General features: G+C 40.4%; 1 protein-coding gene and 1 long non-coding RNA gene across 2 annotated transcripts; both read right to left on the bottom strand.

The window, feature by feature from the left end:
* Window positions 1–7204: 7204 nt before the first annotated feature.
* Window positions 7205–10815, bottom strand: LOC146501322 (uncharacterized). Its single transcript, XM_085133715.1, has 2 exons — window positions 7670–10815; window positions 7205–7366 (listed from the first exon to the last, which is right to left on the bottom strand). Exon 1 carries the CDS (start codon window positions 10515–10517, stop codon window positions 8220–8222), a length of 2298 nt encoding a protein of 765 aa, XP_084989841.1. The 5' UTR covers window positions 10518–10815; the 3' UTR covers window positions 7205–7366; window positions 7670–8219.
* A 906-nt stretch (window positions 10816–11721) lies between these two features.
* LOC146501321 (uncharacterized) lies at window positions 11722–12690 on the bottom strand. Its single transcript, XR_014869546.1, has 2 exons — window positions 12187–12690; window positions 11722–11883 (listed from the first exon to the last, which is right to left on the bottom strand). It is a non-coding gene; the product is annotated as an uncharacterized LOC146501321 (long non-coding RNA).
* Window positions 12691–19688: the final 6998 nt, after the last annotated feature.

The raw sequence follows: 19688 nt of genomic DNA, 5'->3' as shown, positions 1-19688 counted from the left end.
AGCACAACAACGACAAAAAGGCGCTCTCTCACCCGGGAAACACGCAGAGAGAGAGCGTCACCCTGTAACCATGGCAACTGTAACGCTGCCGCCTGGAACAACAGAACGTAGCTGTCAAACAAAACCCAAACAGTCCTGACCCGCCACAATATGAAACAGGGAAGTACCGCCGTGTAATCCATTTATTTCAACAAAGTAACTGTATTCTAAATACCACCTTTTTAAATGGTAACTGTAACAGAATACAGTTACTCATATTTTGTATTTTAAATACGTAACGGCGGTACATGTATTCCGTTACTCCCCAACACTGCACATAACAGAGGCTGCCATACAGTAAGAAGCTCCAAATAAAGCATCAGGTTTGTTTTCCACTGTCTCATGTGGTCCTATATGTTCTGCTGCTTAAAGGCAATTTTCTGACTCCTCTCCAGGTACCCTTTGAGTACATTTATTTCATAATATGAAACTATATGGTCTATAAATGTTCTCTTTACAGAGAGCATTTAGTAATTTAATCTTTGTAATTTAAGACATGATCTTGGTGTTTGAAGAATTCTAATTATGTAACATAAACTTCAAACATGATTTATCGAAGAGGTGTTCAGTAGGTTTGTGATGTACTAACTGTGATGAAAAACATGATGGACATCTTATTTTTTATACTCTTAGTCCATTCAGGACCCCTCATGCCCTATGATGGATGGGGGCACTGTAATGGAAGACCTTTCCCGTTGCTCTGAACAGCTGTGTATTGATTTGCAGCGAGGGGCCAAGTGGGCACAACCCTTTTAAGAAAAACGCCTCACACAGCATAACAAAGGCACCAGATCTCCTCACAATAGAGGTAATAATATTGGATTTATACAGCGCTTTTCAAGGCACCCAAAGAATCCGTTTTTTCTTTCTTCTTTTGCTCGAGCAAATGTGTGTAGTCAACCATAATTTCTGCCCCTATTTTCCAATGTCTTTCCCATCGACCTACAGGCAAATACAGATGTGACTGAAGCCCAAGTTGCTACAGTAGCAGTCTAGTCTGGAGCCCCCAAACCAACCACAATGTCTCTTAGATCTGTTTCTCTCTGTACCACAGAGTGCAGCTGTGTGGAAGGACGTGCATTCATATCTGAACATCTGAGCAGATAAATCAGAATCACGCTTTTAAAACAAAGTTTTTCAAACCTGTTGTCACGGTCTAGCTGGCAGACCGTGGGGGGTGTAGGGAAGGAGGACCCAGGCGTGGTGCTCTGTGTGCGAACAGTGCATTTATTTACAGTGTATGGTACAAAACAACAATAAATCCCCGTATTTTAGTGTCGTGTCTTCCCTGACGAGCCCGTGTCTTTGTGCTCTCCGCTCCCGTGTCTCAGCACTCCCCGTGCTGGCTGCTGGCTGGCACTCCACACCTCTCCTGGGGACACAATAGAAGCAGCCGTCAGGACACATATAACCGCGGGCATACACACACTAACTAAGCTCAACAGGATGACTAACGTGGAGTCTCACGCAATGATCCCGCGTCGGTGGGAGCTCCAAGACTAGCTCCCCCGACGAGGCCTGATCAGCAGCAGGTGTGTGGCTTCGTTGTGGCCAGTCCGCCAGCAGGGCCACACCCACCAGGCCTGAAGGCGCCCGCAGAAACACACACACACACACACACACACACGTGCAAACAGGGAGAAGGACAGCAACACCAAATATACAAACAATAATAATATAATTCATAACTGCTCAGGGATCCTGGGTCACTCTGACCCAGAAAATCACCGCAAAATACTTCTCTAGTGTGGGTGTCTGTCTGTATGTGTGTGTGTCTGTCTGTATGTGTGGGTATGTGTGTTTGTCAAAATGTAGTTCAAGAGAGATCTGGAGTGTGGACATCCTGGCATGCATGAAAGAATTCAGTGAATGAAATGAAAGTAGAATCGGGAGAGCAGTACTTCAGAGCTGACTTTTTACTGATCTCTGGTTTCGAGTTGACCTCAGCAGAAAAACAAAACAAAACAAACAGTTCATTTTTTTGCAAATTGGATCCAAAACACATCAGACTGTGGTTGATTCTACAACCGCAGTGACGACAGTGCTGAGCAGAATTAATGTTGCTGCTCGCACAGCACCAAGAGAGCAAGAGGAGAAGAACAGCGCCAAAATAAATGGTGTGCTGGTATTTTGCAGATCAGTTGGGAATATCTGGACACAGAACGCCAGTCTGGTCATATTTTATTTTCCTCCAGTCTGAACAAAGGCTTAGAGTTTACTATACACATAAGCTTTGTTCTACCCAAGTTTAATTCTTTTTCTGGAAGAATAACACCTTCACAACGTCTAGCAAGGTCAGTGAACACTCTTTGGGGAGATAAACCATGAAAATAAGAGACACTTTCATGAATAAAGAGAAAAAATATGTCAAACTATAAGTCAGTCAAGAAAAGAAAGGCAAGAAAAGATTAATGTGCCAGAAGGAAGTGAAAGAAAGAGCAAGGCGGAGAAAGAAAAAGCTCATGACAAGAGGCATGCTATTCATTTGTCAAACATGGTGGAGTTAGCATTAGAGCATGGATGTGCATGGTTACCACCAGCCCTGGGTCAGTGGGATTTATTGATATTATTGATGTGAGTGCTGAGGGGATGAATTCTGCACAGTGACACAAACACACCTCAAAATAGCCCAAAAGCTTCTTAAATCTAGATGTGAAACGTTCCAGCATGCTCTCACTGGAGTCAAGCACAAAGGAAGAAAGACCCAGAAACAAGCAGCAACTGGAGGCACCTTCAGTACAGACCTGAAAACCACGTGTAAGGGCACTCTGGCAACTAAATGCTGATGTTCATGGGTCTGAACAAACAAAATAATCCTTATGTTGGAAAGGTTCTTTGTCCGGAATTGTTCAGTATTACAAAATTAATTATGGAATCCACTAAACTATACTGGTACCAGTGCAGTATGCTTCCAACATAGAAGCTCCACAAGAGGCTCTATCTCATCAGCCTCCTGACAAAAGAACTGATCGCACATATTGTGAATACCAAAGAGAGATTAGGGCTCTAAAAAGGCCATAAAACACACAAGGACACAATAAAAGTAGACACTTACGCAGATTAATATTTCAGCTTCTCTTGTTCTGGCTCTTATTCCGATTTCATCCCGTCTGTGACCAGTTTCACATTTATGTTTAGATGTCTCTAAGCTGACACTAAAATGCTTTCCCCCAGTTTTCAGATTGAAAAATGGCCTCCTAATCTTTACAGTTTTATGCATATGTTCAGACTGAGCAGGCTGACTGCATTCTAAGCTAGTCTGTCTGTATGTTTGAGTTAGATGTTTACACTATAGATATGACAGCGGTCTCAATTTGCCATCGAATTCTTAGAAAACAACATTTAAAATGAGAGAATATTCCCCATTTAAAAAACAAACAGGTCAAATAAAAATCCAGACTTGTTAAATAGGAATAGCCAAACTCAGCATCTCACCTGTCTGACAGGAAATCCCACTGGACCCACATGACCCTTGGCTACTTTGGTCATGCTCCCCTCCAGCTTAGCTCCTTCAGCAGTTGACCCAGCCCTGTGAGACTAGAAATGGTGTCGATTGTGTGCTGGAAGCTGAAGTGTAATCCAGTGGAGCTTTTAGCAAAGAAGCATGCAGCTATAAATGGAGCTGACAAAAGCTGACAGAAGATGATTCTTCCTCTTGTTTGAATGCTAAACATAGAGTTCTTATGCAAACTCAGGTAACCTAGCTAACCAGGTTAGCTTAGTTAGCTTTGTACTGTTACAAACTAAACATGTTATATGCACTTTGCACTTTTCTCAGTCTGGCACTTATGAAATCAGTACACTATAAACTGACACTTTTCCTTATTTCAAAGGTTTGTGTTAAAGAAAGATAAAAAAGGCTATCTGGCTAGTCAGGTAGTCTTTAGAAAACATATTTCAAAACATTATTTTAAAAACATCTTTTGAAAATGTCCAGTTCCCCATTGCACATGAGTTTTTCATCAATCAATTTACTCATGTTCTTATCAGGAAACATTAATTAATTAATAACATTAATCAGAAACAAAACTCAGGAGTAAGGTCAGCTACATAACCCCCCTGCAAAAGCACAGATTAATTGGCAGTGTTGGGGAGTAACGGAATACATGTACCGCCGTTACGTATTTAAAATACAAAATATGAGTAACTGTATTCCGTTACAGTTACCGTTTAAAAAGGTGGTATTTAGAATACAGTTACTTTGTTGAAATAAATGGATTACACGGCGGTACTTCCCTGTTTGGGTTTTGTTTGACAGCTACGTTCTGTTGTTCCAGGCGGCAGCGTTACGGTTGCCATGGTTACAGGGTGACGCTCTCTCTCTGCATGTTTCCTGGGTGAGAGAAGCCTTTTTGTTGTTGTTGTGCTAAGCTAACAGGCAGAATGCTACAGGTATAGCTCTAAAGAATGTAGCATCATAGGCAGTGTAGTCCGTGCTGCAGGGAGAATGGACTGCCATACACGTTATGTGTCTGTGAGCGAGGGAGGGAGAAAAAGGAAAAGTACGAGCTGTCATCGAGCAAAAACGGGAGCTGGAAGCATGTAAATATAATAATAACCACTGCAGCCAAGAAGAGTGCCTGACGAGCCCAGTTGTAAGTAAGCTATTAAGACTCGACTGTACACCGTGTTCGTGTTTTCCTCTGAAACAATAAGTTCTGTTGGAGCAGCCTTTCAACGCCTCTCTCTGTCTCTGCTAGCAAACTTGACCCAGACAACAAAGTAAAGCTAGTTTTCGGCTACGAGCCCGACACAGAACCCACCGTATTAGCCAGAGGTCCCTTTACTACGGTTCGGAGCCGCGGACCTTCAGTAACAGTAATAAATCACAGCAATAGTACATTCATGTAGTTGTAAACAGCATGATAATATATTAAGTAATCCAAAGTATTCAGAATACGTTACTCTCATTGAGTAACGTAACGGAATACGTTACAGAATACATTTTGGGGCATGTATTCTGTAATGGAATACATTTTAAAAGTAACCTTCCCAACACTGTTAATTGGTCAACAGGGTATTGCTTGACTTGTCTCACAGGCTGACACAACCCTGCACCAGGCTTTACTGAAAACATGAGATATTCAAAATAGGAGGTCTAAGTGGACAGTGACAGATGAAAGACCCAGACTTAACCAAGTTTTTTCCATAAACAAACATCTCTGAGTTACTTAATTTGTTAAATCAGCCCTATTGGTGAGGTGATAGCGATCCTTTTTTGGACTGTTAATGACCTATGAAATGCTCATTTTAATGTAAATAGCAACAGAATTGCTGACTAAAAAATTTATTATCTGACAATTTATAATTGAGTGGAATTGTTAATACGAAGTGTTGACTTAAAAAGAAAAGCTGCCTTCAGACTGCATGCTGTCATCCTCTGCAGCAGACAGTTAACATTTGTCTCGCAGGTCATATGGTGCAACACAAATAAAAGTGTTGCTCTCAGAAAAACTCAGATGTGTGACACCTCAGACCGGTGACTGATCGATAACACTGTGTGCTCTGTCAAGTAAAAACGTCAGATCACTGGAAAGCTTTTATTTTTACACGATGTCTGACTCCAGATTCACCAGTGTAATCTGCCAGCAGTATGTATGCTGTCCTATATATGTATAAATTTAAAAATGGATGCCAGAACCTTTTACTAAGTTTTACAATTTAATTAGTGATAATAGCTTCTAAGCAAATCTCAAGCACTTTTAATTTTTGGCAGCGTTGAAGGGTGAAGGGTTAGAGTTAGGTCACCCAATTAATGCCACTCATGAATACATGCATGATGGGTATGCTAATTCACACCATGGAGCCATCTCCAAAAAACTGTCGTAGATTTAACTCTGTCTGTGTAGCTGGATTTAAGAAACTCTTTAAAGTTACTGTTAAAAAAATCTATTGCTGAGTGGATTACTTCCTGTGGGAAATTAGAATTTTTTTTAGATTCAAATACACAGAAAAAGCAACAGTATTTTTTCTTTGATATATATACACCCAGTCAAAAATCACAGGTTAACAGCAGCTCAGATTAGAGTCACATAGAGCTCCAGTAGCAGACACATCTCTACATCATTCAGAGGAGACTGTGTGAATCAGGCCTTTATGGTAAAATAGCTGCTAAGAAACCACGGCTAACGTAAAGCAACAAGCAGAAGAGATTTGTTTGGACTAAGAAACACAAGTTATGGACATTAGACCAGTGGAAATCTGTGCTTTGGTCTGATGGGTCCAAATTTCAGATCTTTGGTTCCACCTGTTGTGTCTTTGTGTGATGCAGAAAACATAACTGGATGGTCTCTACATGCATGGTTCCCACCATGAAGCACGAAGGAGGTGTGATGGTGTGGAGGGCTTTGCTGATTCTTATATAGCGCTTTTCTACTCTCCCAGAGTACTCAAAGCGCTCTATACAACATGCCACATTCACCCAGTCACACCTATTCTTACAAGTGTAACACTTCTGGAGTCGTTACAGTATACTAGGACCAGTTAGGTTCGACTACTAGAGTAGTAATGAGTGTAGCATGTAATAAAGACCACAGACCAGAAAATACGTTTAAATTGCCGGCTTGTTATTTTGTGAAGACAGAGAATAGACAGTTAACACACATCACATAAAACATCCAACATCACACATTTAAGGAAAACAAGATATTTTCTTTCCCCTTTTTGTTCAGTATATTCTGTTAGTTTATCCTATTTATCTCAAAACCTTTTATTTGGCTTTAAAAGGATGTTATTTTCAACCTAGGTTATTGTCTTATTTATTTCAAGTTCTAAGTTCAAGCTTATCCTTTGATCTATTTGCATTAACACTGTGTTATTTTAAATCAAGTTCAGTTCTTTAGGCCCAAGATTTAATTTAATCTTGGTCTAGGTTCACCTTTCAATCTCAACCAGTTCTTATTTTGTTTTAACCCAACAAACTTATTTACATTTCCATTAACACCATTAGAGCATTAAAATGTAAGGTTGACCAAAATAATTTACAAAAACATGTAAAAACTAAAACAATTCAGCAAAAGGCTGAATAATCCCCTTAAACAAACAAATAAACAAAAGAAAGTTGTCTCTATGTCCTTTAACTATTAATCCTGGAATTACTCCAAATGATTATCCAGTGCTTTGAAAGTCCGCTGTTCTTTTGCAGAGGTGTATGGATTAATCCTACCAGTTTTTTCAGCGAAAGAGCTCAACGTCCAGCAGGGGGCGTTTTCCCTTTTCCTGCTCGGTACAGTTCAATGGGTCCGTGGGTGGCTCGCCATCTTGTTTCTCGCTCAGCGGATCAAACTCCGATTCTAGCTCGGCATTTCCCGATCCAAACCTTAATGGCCTACCATAACAACAAAATAAAGTGCATAAACATTCGAAAATAACACAAGGGTAGCTCTTAAATAACAGTAAAAGTCCATTTTTCCAGCTTATTTAGCCGTGAATGAGGTGACGCCAAAATGGCGCGCTGAAACACCGTCAAAGGCCTTTGAAGTACAGCCTGTGTGTCGGTTAAGCACGAATCCACCGTGTTTAACATAAAACAACATAAATCTGCTACTTTGGCTCTCCGTTTGCATGAAATGAGCAATATAATACAACAAAACATTTCTTGCATGAAATAAAATACAATTTCTAAACTCACCAAGTCCCGTTCGGTTATGTTCACAACGTCACCGAGGCAAGGACAGGTCGGAAAAACAAAAAATATATTCTCCAGAGTACAAAAATGGCTTTATGTAGATTTCTGGCTCGTTTTTAATCTTTTTTTCACTCGTTTAGGCAGCAGCTCCGCAAGGACTGTCTGCATTTCTCCCTCTCTAGCATCAAAAAGAATGAACAACCCGATTGGGTGTGGCTATCACAGGAGTCACGCTGCAGCGTGCCCTTTCACAATAAGAGTCTCAACACATATTTTAGCCATTTTACCTGAATTAACATAAAACACCATGAATTAGCAAGTTTTGTACTCTTTTAACATGTTTTTAAACACAATGAAATCCTATAACATGAATTATATCATTGCTGATGTTTTTAATGAATTTTCTAACCATTATGATCTATTTATTTATCACCTGTGATATATTTCTTATGACTGTTTTTACTAACAGGCTTTTATTTATTGGCAGTTATGTTAACCAGGGTTACACCCTCCCCTCTTAAATGTATGCAAGCCCCTTTGCATAATGCATAAATCAGACTACCTGGATATCATGGATTTCAATAGAGCCTGTGACAGCTTCACTTAAACTTTGGAACAAAGACTGAACTATGCCAACAAGAGGGTTGCCTAATTGAGGGTATGTTAAGTGCTTGGGCTTTGTTCTCTCTCGGGATGATCTTCTGACTGATTGCTCTGCTTCGAGGTCATTTCTTTCAGTTTCATTGTTTACAGGTTCAGTTCCATTCACGTGAGTTTGAGTTGCTTCCTCATCATTAGTTTTCGTTGAATCCGATGCATTGTCCATTTCATTTTGTTGCGTTATTTGAGATCCTTCCTTTGCAGGTTCAGGCAAGTTTTCCATTTCAGGTGGTTTCTCCATTTCAGGTATTTTGTCATTTTCAGGTAAGTTTTCCATATCCGGTAGGTTTCCACAATCAGGTAAGTTTACAGTTTCCGTCATGTCCATGTGCTCTTGAGCAATATCAGGCACTGTCACACTTTCTGAGACTTGAGAATTGTCTGATTTGGGTTGCTCATTAGCATGGTTTGACTTAGCCTTGGGAGGAAAGACTACTTCGTATTCCTCAATCGACCATGAGATCTCTTTGGGAGGAGGTGGAGGGTAATACAGAGGGTAGTTATCCTCCTCAGAGTGATATTCAAGTTCAGGTTCATCGGGATCAGTCGTTGGGTGTTGACGTGTGCTTGGCCGATGAGGCTTTACTTGGACTGCTGGAGGATTTTCAGGGGCAGATGACAAAAACCCACAAGGTAACAAAAGGTCTCTGTGGAGAGTTCTAGTGGGACCATGGTGATGCTCGGGTTTGACTGTGTATACTGGGAGGTTGTCTTTTTGACTTACAACCACGTGGACGATGGACTCCCACTTATCAGCCAATTTGTTTTTTCCCCTAATCCGAACATTCCTTACAAGCACGCGATCTCCGACACCTAAGACAGATTCGGTTACATGTTTGTCATATCTAGTTTTGTTACGTTCAGCAACTTTGCTTACATTTTTGGTAGCCAGTTGGTAGCTCTCCTGAAGGTGAGATTTGAGGGCTTTAACATACTGTGAGTGAGATTGCTGCTGGCGATGGTTCAGGGGGACATTGAAAGCAAGATCAATGGGTAACCTAGGCTGCCTGCCAAACATTAACTCGTACGGCGTAAACCCTGTACTTTCATGTTTTGTGCAGTTATACGCGTGAACAAGTGGCTTAACAAAGTCACGCCAATGTTTCTTGTCTTCGTCTTTGAGTGTACCCAACATGTTTAGCAGGGTTCTATTAAACCTCTCCACAGGGTTTCCCCTGGGATGGTAAGGCGAAGTTCTGACCTTTTGAATCCCAGCTAGGTCGCATAACTCTTTGATAGTTTTTGACTCAAAGTCTGCTCCCTGATCGCTATGCAACTTCTCGGGAAAACCGTAGTGGATTATAAAGTTTTCCCACAGGGCCTTGGCTACAGTTTTAGCCTTTTGGTTGGGAGTTGTCATTGCTACAGCATATTTCGTAAAGAAATCTGTAATAACTAAGACATCTTTAGTGTTGCTGCGATCTGGTTCAATCGTCAAGAAATCAATACACACCAACTCTAGGGGTCTGGTGACTTGAATGTTTACTAGGGGCGCTGCCCTCTCTGGCAGGGTCTTTCTGCAAACACACCTGCTACAGCTTTTGATCTTTTGCTCTATGTCTGAGGCCATTTTTGGCCAGAAAAATCTGGTTCTGGTTAAATCAAGGGTCCGGTCAAGACCAAAATGACCCATGTCATCGTGAAGGCTTTTGAAAACCATAGATCTTAGACTTTCAGGAAGAACCAGCTGGTACTGGGTCTCTTCACCTACTTGCCTTTTTCTGTACAAAATCCCGTTCTGCAACTCAAGTTTGTTTAACTCACGCAGAAGGATGCTAAGTTGTGGGATCTCGTTGCGTACAGTAGGAGGAGATGTTTCACCTGTTTCAAGCTGGTGTATGATTTCACTGATAGCAGGATCGTTTGTTTGACTTCGTCTTATCTCTTCTTCTGACAAGCTTGGAATGACAAGAAAAGGATCACACTGGTCGAAACTGTCGGGAACAGCATCAACGGACATAGACAGTGAAGTTACGAGTGGGCAGGCGAGAGCATGGTCTGTGTCAAGAGACTGGAGGACTAGATGTTTCTCACAGATTGCACTGACAGCTTGAGTGGGAACGTGAGTGAAAGGATCGGTGCCAGGCAAGTGGTGTTGCACAAACTGACGGATCCGCTCCTGTTCCTTCAGGGAGACAAGGTCATTTAATGGCTCGAGATGCGGACGACGAGATAGGCCATCTGCGTCCATGTTTTGTTTGCCTGCTCTGTACCTAAGCTGGAACTCGAAAGAGGACAGGGCGGACAACCAGCGATAGCTCGTCGCGTCTAACTTAGCAGTGGTCAAAATGTAAGTTAGAGGGTTACTGTCAGTTATTACTGTGAAAGGACTGCCATATAAGTAATCGCAAAACTTTTCCGTTACAGCCCATTTGAGTGCAAGAAACTCAAGCTTATGAGCAGGATAACGGCTTTCGCTTTTTGATAGTCCTCTACTTGCGTATGCAATTACTCGCAACTCTCCCTCCTGCTCTTGATAAAGAGCTGCCCCTAACCCTAACCCAGCTTCATCAGCGTCTGTGCCTGTAATCCCACTAACAATAACTGAGTTTGGGATTTTAACATTCTCTCTGTCAACTATTTCCATTTTGCCGGACTTGGCCTATTTTTGAGGTCTGGGTCAGGAAAACAAGCTTGAGGAATCAATTACTACTCCTGGCTGGCTCGCCACTTCTGTAACACTTCTGGAGTCGTTACAGTATACTAGGACCAGTTAGGTTCGACTACTAGAGTAGTAATGAGTGTAGCATGTAATAAAGACCACAGACCAGAAAATACGTTTAAATTGCCGGCTTGTTATTTTGTGAAGACAGAGAATAGACAGTTAACACACATCACATAAAACATCCAACATCACACATTTAAGGAAAACAAGATATTTTCTTTCCCCTTTTTGTTCAGTATATTCTGTTAGTTTATCCTATTTATCTCAAAACCTTTTATTTGGCTTTAAAAGGATGTTATTTTCAACCTAGGTTATTGTCTTATTTATTTCAAGTTCTAAGTTCAAGCTTATCCTTTGATCTATTTGCATTAACACTGTGTTATTTTAAATCAAGTTCAGTTCTTTAGGCCCAAGATTTAATTTAATCTTGGTCTAGGTTCACCTTTCAATCTCAACCAGTTCTTATTTTGTTTTAACCCAACAAACTTATTTACATTTCCATTAACACCATTAGAGCATTAAAATGTAAGGTTGACCAAAATAATTTACAAAAACATGTAAAAACTAAAACAATTCAGCAAAAGGCTGAATAATCCCCTTAAACAAACAAATAAACAAAAGAAAGTTGTCTCTATGTCCTTTAACTATTAATCCTGGAATTACTCCAAATGATTATCCAGTGCTTTGAAAGTCCGCTGTTCTTTTGCAGAGGTGTATGGATTAATCCTACCAGTTTTTTCAGCGAAAGAGCTCAACGTCCAGCAGGGGGCGTTTTCCCTTTTCCTGCTCGGTACAGTTCAATGGGTCCGTGGGTGGCTCGCCATCTTGTTTCTCGCTCAGCGGATCAAACTCCGATTCTAGCTCGGCATTTCCCGATCCAAACCTTAATGGCCTACCATAACAACAAAATAAAGTGCATAAACATTCGAAAATAACACAAGGGTAGCTCTTAAATAACAGTAAAAGTCCATTTTTCCAGCTTATTTAGCCGTGAATGAGGTGACGCCAAAATGGCGCGCTGAAACACCGTCAAAGGCCTTTGAAGTACAGCCTGTGTGTCGGTTAAGCACGAATCCACCGTGTTTAACATAAAACAACATAAATCTGCTACTTTGGCTCTCCGTTTGCATGAAATGAGCAATATAATACAACAAAACATTTCTTGCATGAAATAAAATACAATTTCTAAACTCACCAAGTCCCGTTCGGTTATGTTCACAACGTCACCGAGGCAAGGACAGGTCGGAAAAACAAAAAATATATTCTCCAGAGTACAAAAATGGCTTTATGTAGATTTCTGGCTCGTTTTTAATTTTTTTTTCACTCGTTTAGGCAGCAGCTCCGCAAGGACTGTCTGCATTTCTCCCTCTCTAGCATCAAAAAGAATGAACAACCCGATTGGGTGTGGCTATCACAGGAGTCACGCTGCAGCGTGCCCTTTCACAATAAGAGTCTCAACACATATTTTAGCCATTTTACCTGAATTAACATAAAACACCATGAATTAGCAAGTTTTGTACTCTTTTAACATGTTTTTAAACACAATGAAATCCTATAACATGAATTATATCATTGCTGATGTTTTTAATGAATTTTCTAACCATTATGATCTATTTATTTATCACCTGTGATATATTTCTTATGACTGTTTTTACTAACAGGCTTTTATTTATTGGCAGTTATGTTAACCAGGGTTACACAAGCACTGTGTCATGGTCTCGGTGTGTGCCAGTGTGTCTCCCTCCGAGCCGGCATCTCCACCCCTGGGAGGAGCCTCAGTGTTCTGCTGATTGCTCACACCTGTGGGTAATTTAGCCGGGGACTCATAAGGCCAGCGCACTCAACCTCTCTTCGCCAGATTCTCAGCTAACCCTAGTTAGTGCAGGCCACCACCGTGATTTTGCCCTCGCTTTGTGAATTACCTTGTCTCATCGTGTGTTTCTCTCATAGCCACACCAAGCTGCCAAACACTAATCTCTGCCGAAGAGCTCCAACCCGGACGCTGGACCACCTGACAGTACCACAGGCTGTTCACCCGAACCACCTGCCTGCCTCCCTGCCTCCACGCCAGGAATTTCGGACCACACACCCGGACCACTCACCCCTCCACGTCACCACCGACCACCCACGGCAATGACTCTGACCCTTTCCCTGGACCCAGTGTGACTCTCCCTCCAGCCCAATCCCCGGAACTGCTGTTTCCACTGACCAAGACCAGATTGCTTACTTAGCCCAGGCTGCTTAAGACCCCTTTGATTCAGTTGTGGCACTTCGCACTTGTTAACCTCACTTTCCAGTTTATGAACACTTACTGAGTAAATAAACATCGTCTCTAAAACTACTTACGTGCTGTTCGGCGTCCTGCATTTGAGTCCTTTCACCTTTGACACTACTGACTCTAAACTGAGTGCTGTCTAACCACATTCGCAAACATTCATACTCCGATGGAGAGCAACTTGGGGTTAGTATCTTGCCCAAGGATACTTGGCATGCAGACTGGGGGAGCCAGGGATCAAACCTCCAACCTTCCGATCAGTACGTGACCAGCTCTACCTCCTGAGCTGCAGCCACCCTGTTGACGCTGTTGGGGATTTATTCAAAATTGAAGGCACACTGAACCAGCACGGCTACCACAGCATCCTGCAGCGACATGACATCCCATCCAGTTTGTGTTTAGTTGGACCGTCATTTATTTTTCAACAGGACAATGACCCCAAACACCCCTCCAGGCTGTGTAAGGAGAGTGATGGAGTTCTGCACCAGATGGTCTGGCCTTCATCACCTGACCTCAACGCAGTCGGTTTGGGATGCGATGGACCGCAGAGTGAAGGCAAAAGAGCCTCTCTGAGAACTCCTTCAAGACTGTTGGAAAACCCTTCAGGTGATGACCTCACGAAGCTCATCGAGAGAATGCCAAGTGTGTGGAAAACAAACGGTGGCTATTTGGAAGAATCTAAAATATAAAACATATCTTCAGTTATTTCACACTTTTTTCTTTACTCCATAATTCCATATGTGTTCATTCATAGTTTTGATGTGTTCAGTGAGAATGCACAATGTAAATAATCATGAAAATGAAGAAAAACCATTAGCTTATAGTTTATACGGTAAGCTTCATCAAGATTGAACCAGTCGTCTACAGCATCAAATACAGTATTTCAAAGTGGATGTGATTCAATAAAACACCTTCATTTAGTGGCTGCTGATGACCTCGGGCAGGATTAGACTTAGATTTTAAATCTTCCCTGATCATCATGTGCAGACGATATGTATTCTACACAATAAGAACAATGAGTGGATTTTCTGAAGCTTAAATTCTTCTGTTTGTTTATTCTGAGACGTGAACTTTCAAAGCACCTTTGCTCTGACCAAAACTGCTGTGACCACCCTCCAATAAACAGTTGCTGCTGTATTTGTCTGATGTCAGTCACTGTGGGGTTTACTCATCCCTCAGGCTTAGAGACTTGATGTTTCTTACATGCCCGGCTAACTTCAAACCCTTTAAAGCTCACAATAATGTGTGAAAGCTGGCTGTTTGGGAGATATTGCAGCTAAGCGAACATGAACGATCTGCTGTAAATCAAAGCAACAAGCAACACATTATGCAGCTGCTTTATATACTTGTACCATTTCACACTTGAGGGTTTTGCACATCATAGCAATAGTAATTACCTCCTTTTATTTTCATAACACCAACATGGAATATGAAACGTAAACAAGTGGTCAGAGATAAGATAAGTATTTATTTGTTTGTTGGATTTTTTTTGTTTGATTTATTTTAATCATGTAAAAGGCCAGTTCTTTATCTGTTTTTAAGTCACTCTTGAAAACCCACCTCTTTACCCTGGCCTTTGACACCACGTGAGATGTTGGTTTTTTATTTTTTATTTTAGTTGTTTTTAGGTGATTCGATGCTGTTTTATCTTGTTTTTGTTTTAATATAGGGCTGTTTTAATTTTATGTTTTATGTGTTTTATTTATTTATTTTGCTGTTTTCTGTTATTCTATTGTTTTAACTTATTTTCTGTACAGCACTTTGTTCTTGTGCTGGGTATTTTAAAGTGCTTTATAAATAAAATTGGATTGGATTGGATTGGATTGGATGTAAACAATATACAGAGACCCATGTAGAAAAAAAGAGAAATATGATCAGATTAATAATATAAGAACTAAAGCACAATATCAATTCCCACCCCTCCTCCATAAGTCAAAAGCTTTGTTATTGACACAAACAATCAATAAAAACAATAAACATATTTTTAATTACACAGATAATATGGATATATATATTTATATATACACACACACACATACACACACGTATAAATGTAAATATATATGCGTGCAAATTAAAAATATTATCAGATTTTCTTGAAAATCAAAACAGCAAAAACAGACCGAGCATCAGGTAACATCACACTGAACAGAGACTGGAATTTCAAACATCTTCCTCTCTGTATAGTATCTTGTACAGTACCCCCAAAAATGTTTTAAGTTGTAACTATGTAACTTCCTTCTCTTAGGAAAAAGAAACAAATAAAAAGGAAATTGACTGTAGGTGGATGTTAGTTATCTGTCTGTGTTAGTCCTGTGACAGGCTGGTGATCATCTCTTGTCCTGTGATAGCATGAATAGGCATCTGTCCACCTCAATGACCCTGAATTACATGGATACAAGGCCGACCGGATGACTTAATATAGTTTGTGCGCCAGTATTTATCACGTGGTGTATTTTCATTTATATTTGAAAAGCTGATTATAATCAGCTTACTATAAAAATTCCAGCAACTTTTACTCAAGCACTAATAATCAGGGCATGTGACTCGCTGTTAGTAGTCATGATAGAATCTACCCTCATGGTACAAAACAAAAGTGACGTTGGAAGAGGACCTGACCAATGTTAACTCGAATGTATTCGTACTTCAGCTTTATGAATCAGACGATACACCATCATTTACACAACTGCACAATTGCAGAAATATATCCTGATAGCAGCTCAACATGTTTACAATGCCATGAAAGTATGTCTACTGTAGCTCACATGTTTTTGCACTGTCAATTTGAAATATTTAAAAAAAAATACTGTTTGAAAACATTTTTAATTTGAGGTCACACTCTCTGCAAGAATTCAGAGGGACCTGGTTGCCCTTCACTGAAAAATTTAAAAAGCTGAGCTCATTTTAAATTGACTTTCCAGTGTTGTGTTATAGCCACGAGCTGACACTGAATAAAGGACAAAGCTCCTCTTTATATGCGTTTTTAAATTTGAGGTGGGTGTGGTTAATATATCTTTATGTTTGTAATTGAAAAAATATCAACAATGTTTTTCAAAGAAATGTAGATACATATAAACTACTGGTTGGACAAAAATCAAACTATGAAGAAGGGACCTAAAAAGTAACATTCTGAATCTTGATTTTTGTCCTTTTGTATCATCAGAAAAACAGCACATTGTGATGTAGACGAATTGGCAAATGCTGATCAAAATATAATTACAAAATTACTGCTAATGTACTTTCATTACAGCGGAGGACTGTTTTTATGTTTATGCAACATACAAACAAAGTTGTGCTGGTTTCTGTGCATATTCAGAATATCCTTTTAAATAAAGCTTTGTTTCCCCCTGAGTGATCCTAATTTGTATATTAGTGCATATTTGTCTGTTATCGTAACCTTGGTAATTTGCATTTTAATTACTTTAATCTACAGACTGACAATAACAACTGCTGCTCTTGTTGTCATACGGGGCTGTGGCCCTCATTTATTTAAAATTTGTTAGGAAAATGAGAAATATGTGCAGCTTTTCATTAAAATGTGCAAACATGCATGGAGATACAGATACAGGGAGAAAAAGATTGCAAACAGAATGTGCATTTGGTACGACCACCTTTATTCTTCAACACAGCCTGAACTCTCTGAGCCAGCTTTCTTCTCATTTGTTTAAGTAGTCTTCAGGAATAGTTCTTCAGGCTTCTTGGAGGACATCAAAGCTCTTATTTGGATGTTTCCTGGCTTTTGTTCTGTTCTCTGTCAAAATAATCCCACACTGCTTCAGTAATATTAAGATTCAAGCTCTGGGGAGACCAATCCATGACTGATAGTGTTCAATTGTGTGTTTTAATACCTACTGTGCTTTAGTGCATTGGCAGTGTGTTTGGGAACATTGACATATTAAACATTGAAGCCACTGGAAATAAGACACTTCTAGTCTGCCTTTCAGATACTCTTTATCTGCTGTAGTTTTCAGGCCTACCGCTTCTTTTTTTGTACTGGACTGAGCAAAGCTCTCAATCTACGGTCGATCTATCCCTACGCTCACCTATGGTCATGAGCTTTGGATAGTGACTGAAAGATCAACATGGAAACAAGCGGAGGAATTTTTTTTTTCTGAAGGGTAGCTGGCCTCACCCTTAGAAATAAGGTAAGGAGTTCAGCCATAGTAGAGCCGCTGCTCGTCAACAACGAAAGGAGTCAGTTGAGGTGGTCAGTGCATCTGACTAGAATACCTCCTGGGCGCCTTCTGGGTGAGGTGTTTTGGGCATATCCCTCCGGGAGCAGACCCAGGACACACTGGAGATTATATCTCTTGGCTAGCCTGATGACCTCTTGGTTTTCAACCGGACAAACTGAAGGAGATAGCCGGGGAGAGGGAGGTCTGGGCTTCTCTGCCTAGGCTGCTGCCCCAGGGACCCGGCCCCGGTTAAGTGGAAGAAGATGGATGGATGGATGTGGACTGGATGAGAATGAGTAAAAAGGAGCCAATGTCCAAAGGAAAACTCAGAGAAACCCACAGGAAGTCAAGACCGCTTTGATAAAATTACAAGAAAGTCTGTGTTTGGCTTATGATGACATGCCTCTCGCCTCTAGAGGCAAAGTAGACATCCTGCGATCCTAGTAAAGTTGGTAAAAGTTCATGATAATCATATAACATGGTCTGCTTCAGGAGATGTTCCTATGTTCAGAATTTCATGTTTTGTTTTATTTTTGTTTCTATGAGATTCAGGCTTTATATCTCTTCACAGATAGTGCTGGGAACTTGTTGACCAATCACAGTTCAGTACAGGTTTTAGGTGTTCTGCTTTTCACTTCTGAACACTGTTCAGTTTGTGTTCATCTGTACATATTGCAAAAATGATCTTCTTGTCTTCTCTGTTATCCAATTTCTTACACGATCCAATCGTGACATGAGTTTCCAGCTCACAGTCAGGCCTTTTCATTTTATTTCTTTAACTAGCAACAGTCAACCGTTATGATAACCAACAGTGTTGGCCTCAGAGGCTTTCCCCAGGGGGGCTTTACTCCAAAACATTCTCTTAAAATATCATTTTAACTTTAATTAGTTGATGATTAAAATCTCCTGTAGGGGTATAAACTTGAAAGCTCACTCACAGTAATTGTGACAGATTTTATCCCCGATACCTGCAGGGTCTAATAAAGCTAAATCTAGCATCACCCAACAGCAAGATTTCAGCGTTGATCATGGAGTCACACTTTTAGTAAGACAAGGTAACTGGGGAGCTAATGTGATATGCCTTTGCTGGCTGATGCATGTAAATTTAGGCAGCAATTTAGATTTGTTAAATTTAGATGTGCAAGTCGTGCCTCGTCATTTTCCGGGGACATTTATAACCTAAAAGCAGCCAAATAAAATCCAAGTGTGCTACCAGAAAAAAAGGACATAAGTTCATGGTTGATTTATTTCATGAGTGACAGAGTAATGCACAACTCTCCGGGCAGGAAACAATATGAGACGCAGTCACAGTAGACTGTGGAAACAACACTTGCAGGATCAGGAAAGTCAGCATTGTTTGTCAGCTTGTTTGGAAGCTGTTGATATATTAACATTTGGTTTATTAAAGACTGAAAAAATTATACAGTGTGCTGAAGGACAGAATAATCAATAAATACCAAAAGGTCAAACCCTTAATAAGAGGCATGTGTAGGAAATTAATTCTAGAGACTTTGGCCAAAACACGGACCTCTGATCCAGTTTATTACATTACATGATGATGGTTGAAAATAGATATTAACTTTAATTTAATTAAAATAAATTGAAAAATATAATTTCAAATGTAGTTTAAGATTGGTGAAGTCATCCTCCACACTTACCCATGAATGATAGCTTTATTTATTTTGGGACCATCTATTCATATTTTATAATTATTTTAGTGGCATAAATGGACGACATAATTTGGTTAAACTGTCTCCTGCACAATAAAAAATATTAATGACACTTACGCAATGAAAAAAAAAAAGAAAACGGAAAAGGAAAATTCTTTCAATAAAAGCATTTTTGAATAGTAAAGTCATTTTTAGCACCTCCCCTATTCTCTAAGGTGCTCCCACATTAAAAATCCTAACGTGGAATATTATAAATTTAACATCAGATCATCTTCCTGATGTAACCCTCCCATTTCTTGACTTACCAGATGTTATGTTTTTTTGTATCTGGCCTCAGTTTTAAGCGATCGTGGCTCAAGAGTTGGCAGTTCGTCTTGTGACCGGAAGGTTGCCGGTTCGAGCCCCGGCTCGGACAGTCTCGGTCGTTGTGTCCTTGGGCAAGACACTTCACCTACCGCCTACTGGTGTTGGCCAGAGGGGCCGATGGCGCGATATGGCAGCCTCGCCTCTGTCAGTCTGCCCCAGGGCAGCTGTGGCTACAACTGTAGCTGCCTTCACCAGTGTGTGAATGTGAGAG

This window comes from Neolamprologus multifasciatus, chromosome 15 (assembly GCF_963576455.1).
Source record: "Neolamprologus multifasciatus chromosome 15, fNeoMul1.2, whole genome shotgun sequence".
NCBI lineage: Eukaryota > Metazoa > Chordata > Actinopteri > Cichliformes > Cichlidae > Neolamprologus > Neolamprologus multifasciatus.
The sequence above is the reverse complement of the archived record's forward strand: the minus strand, read 5'-3'. Positions and strand labels throughout refer to the sequence as shown.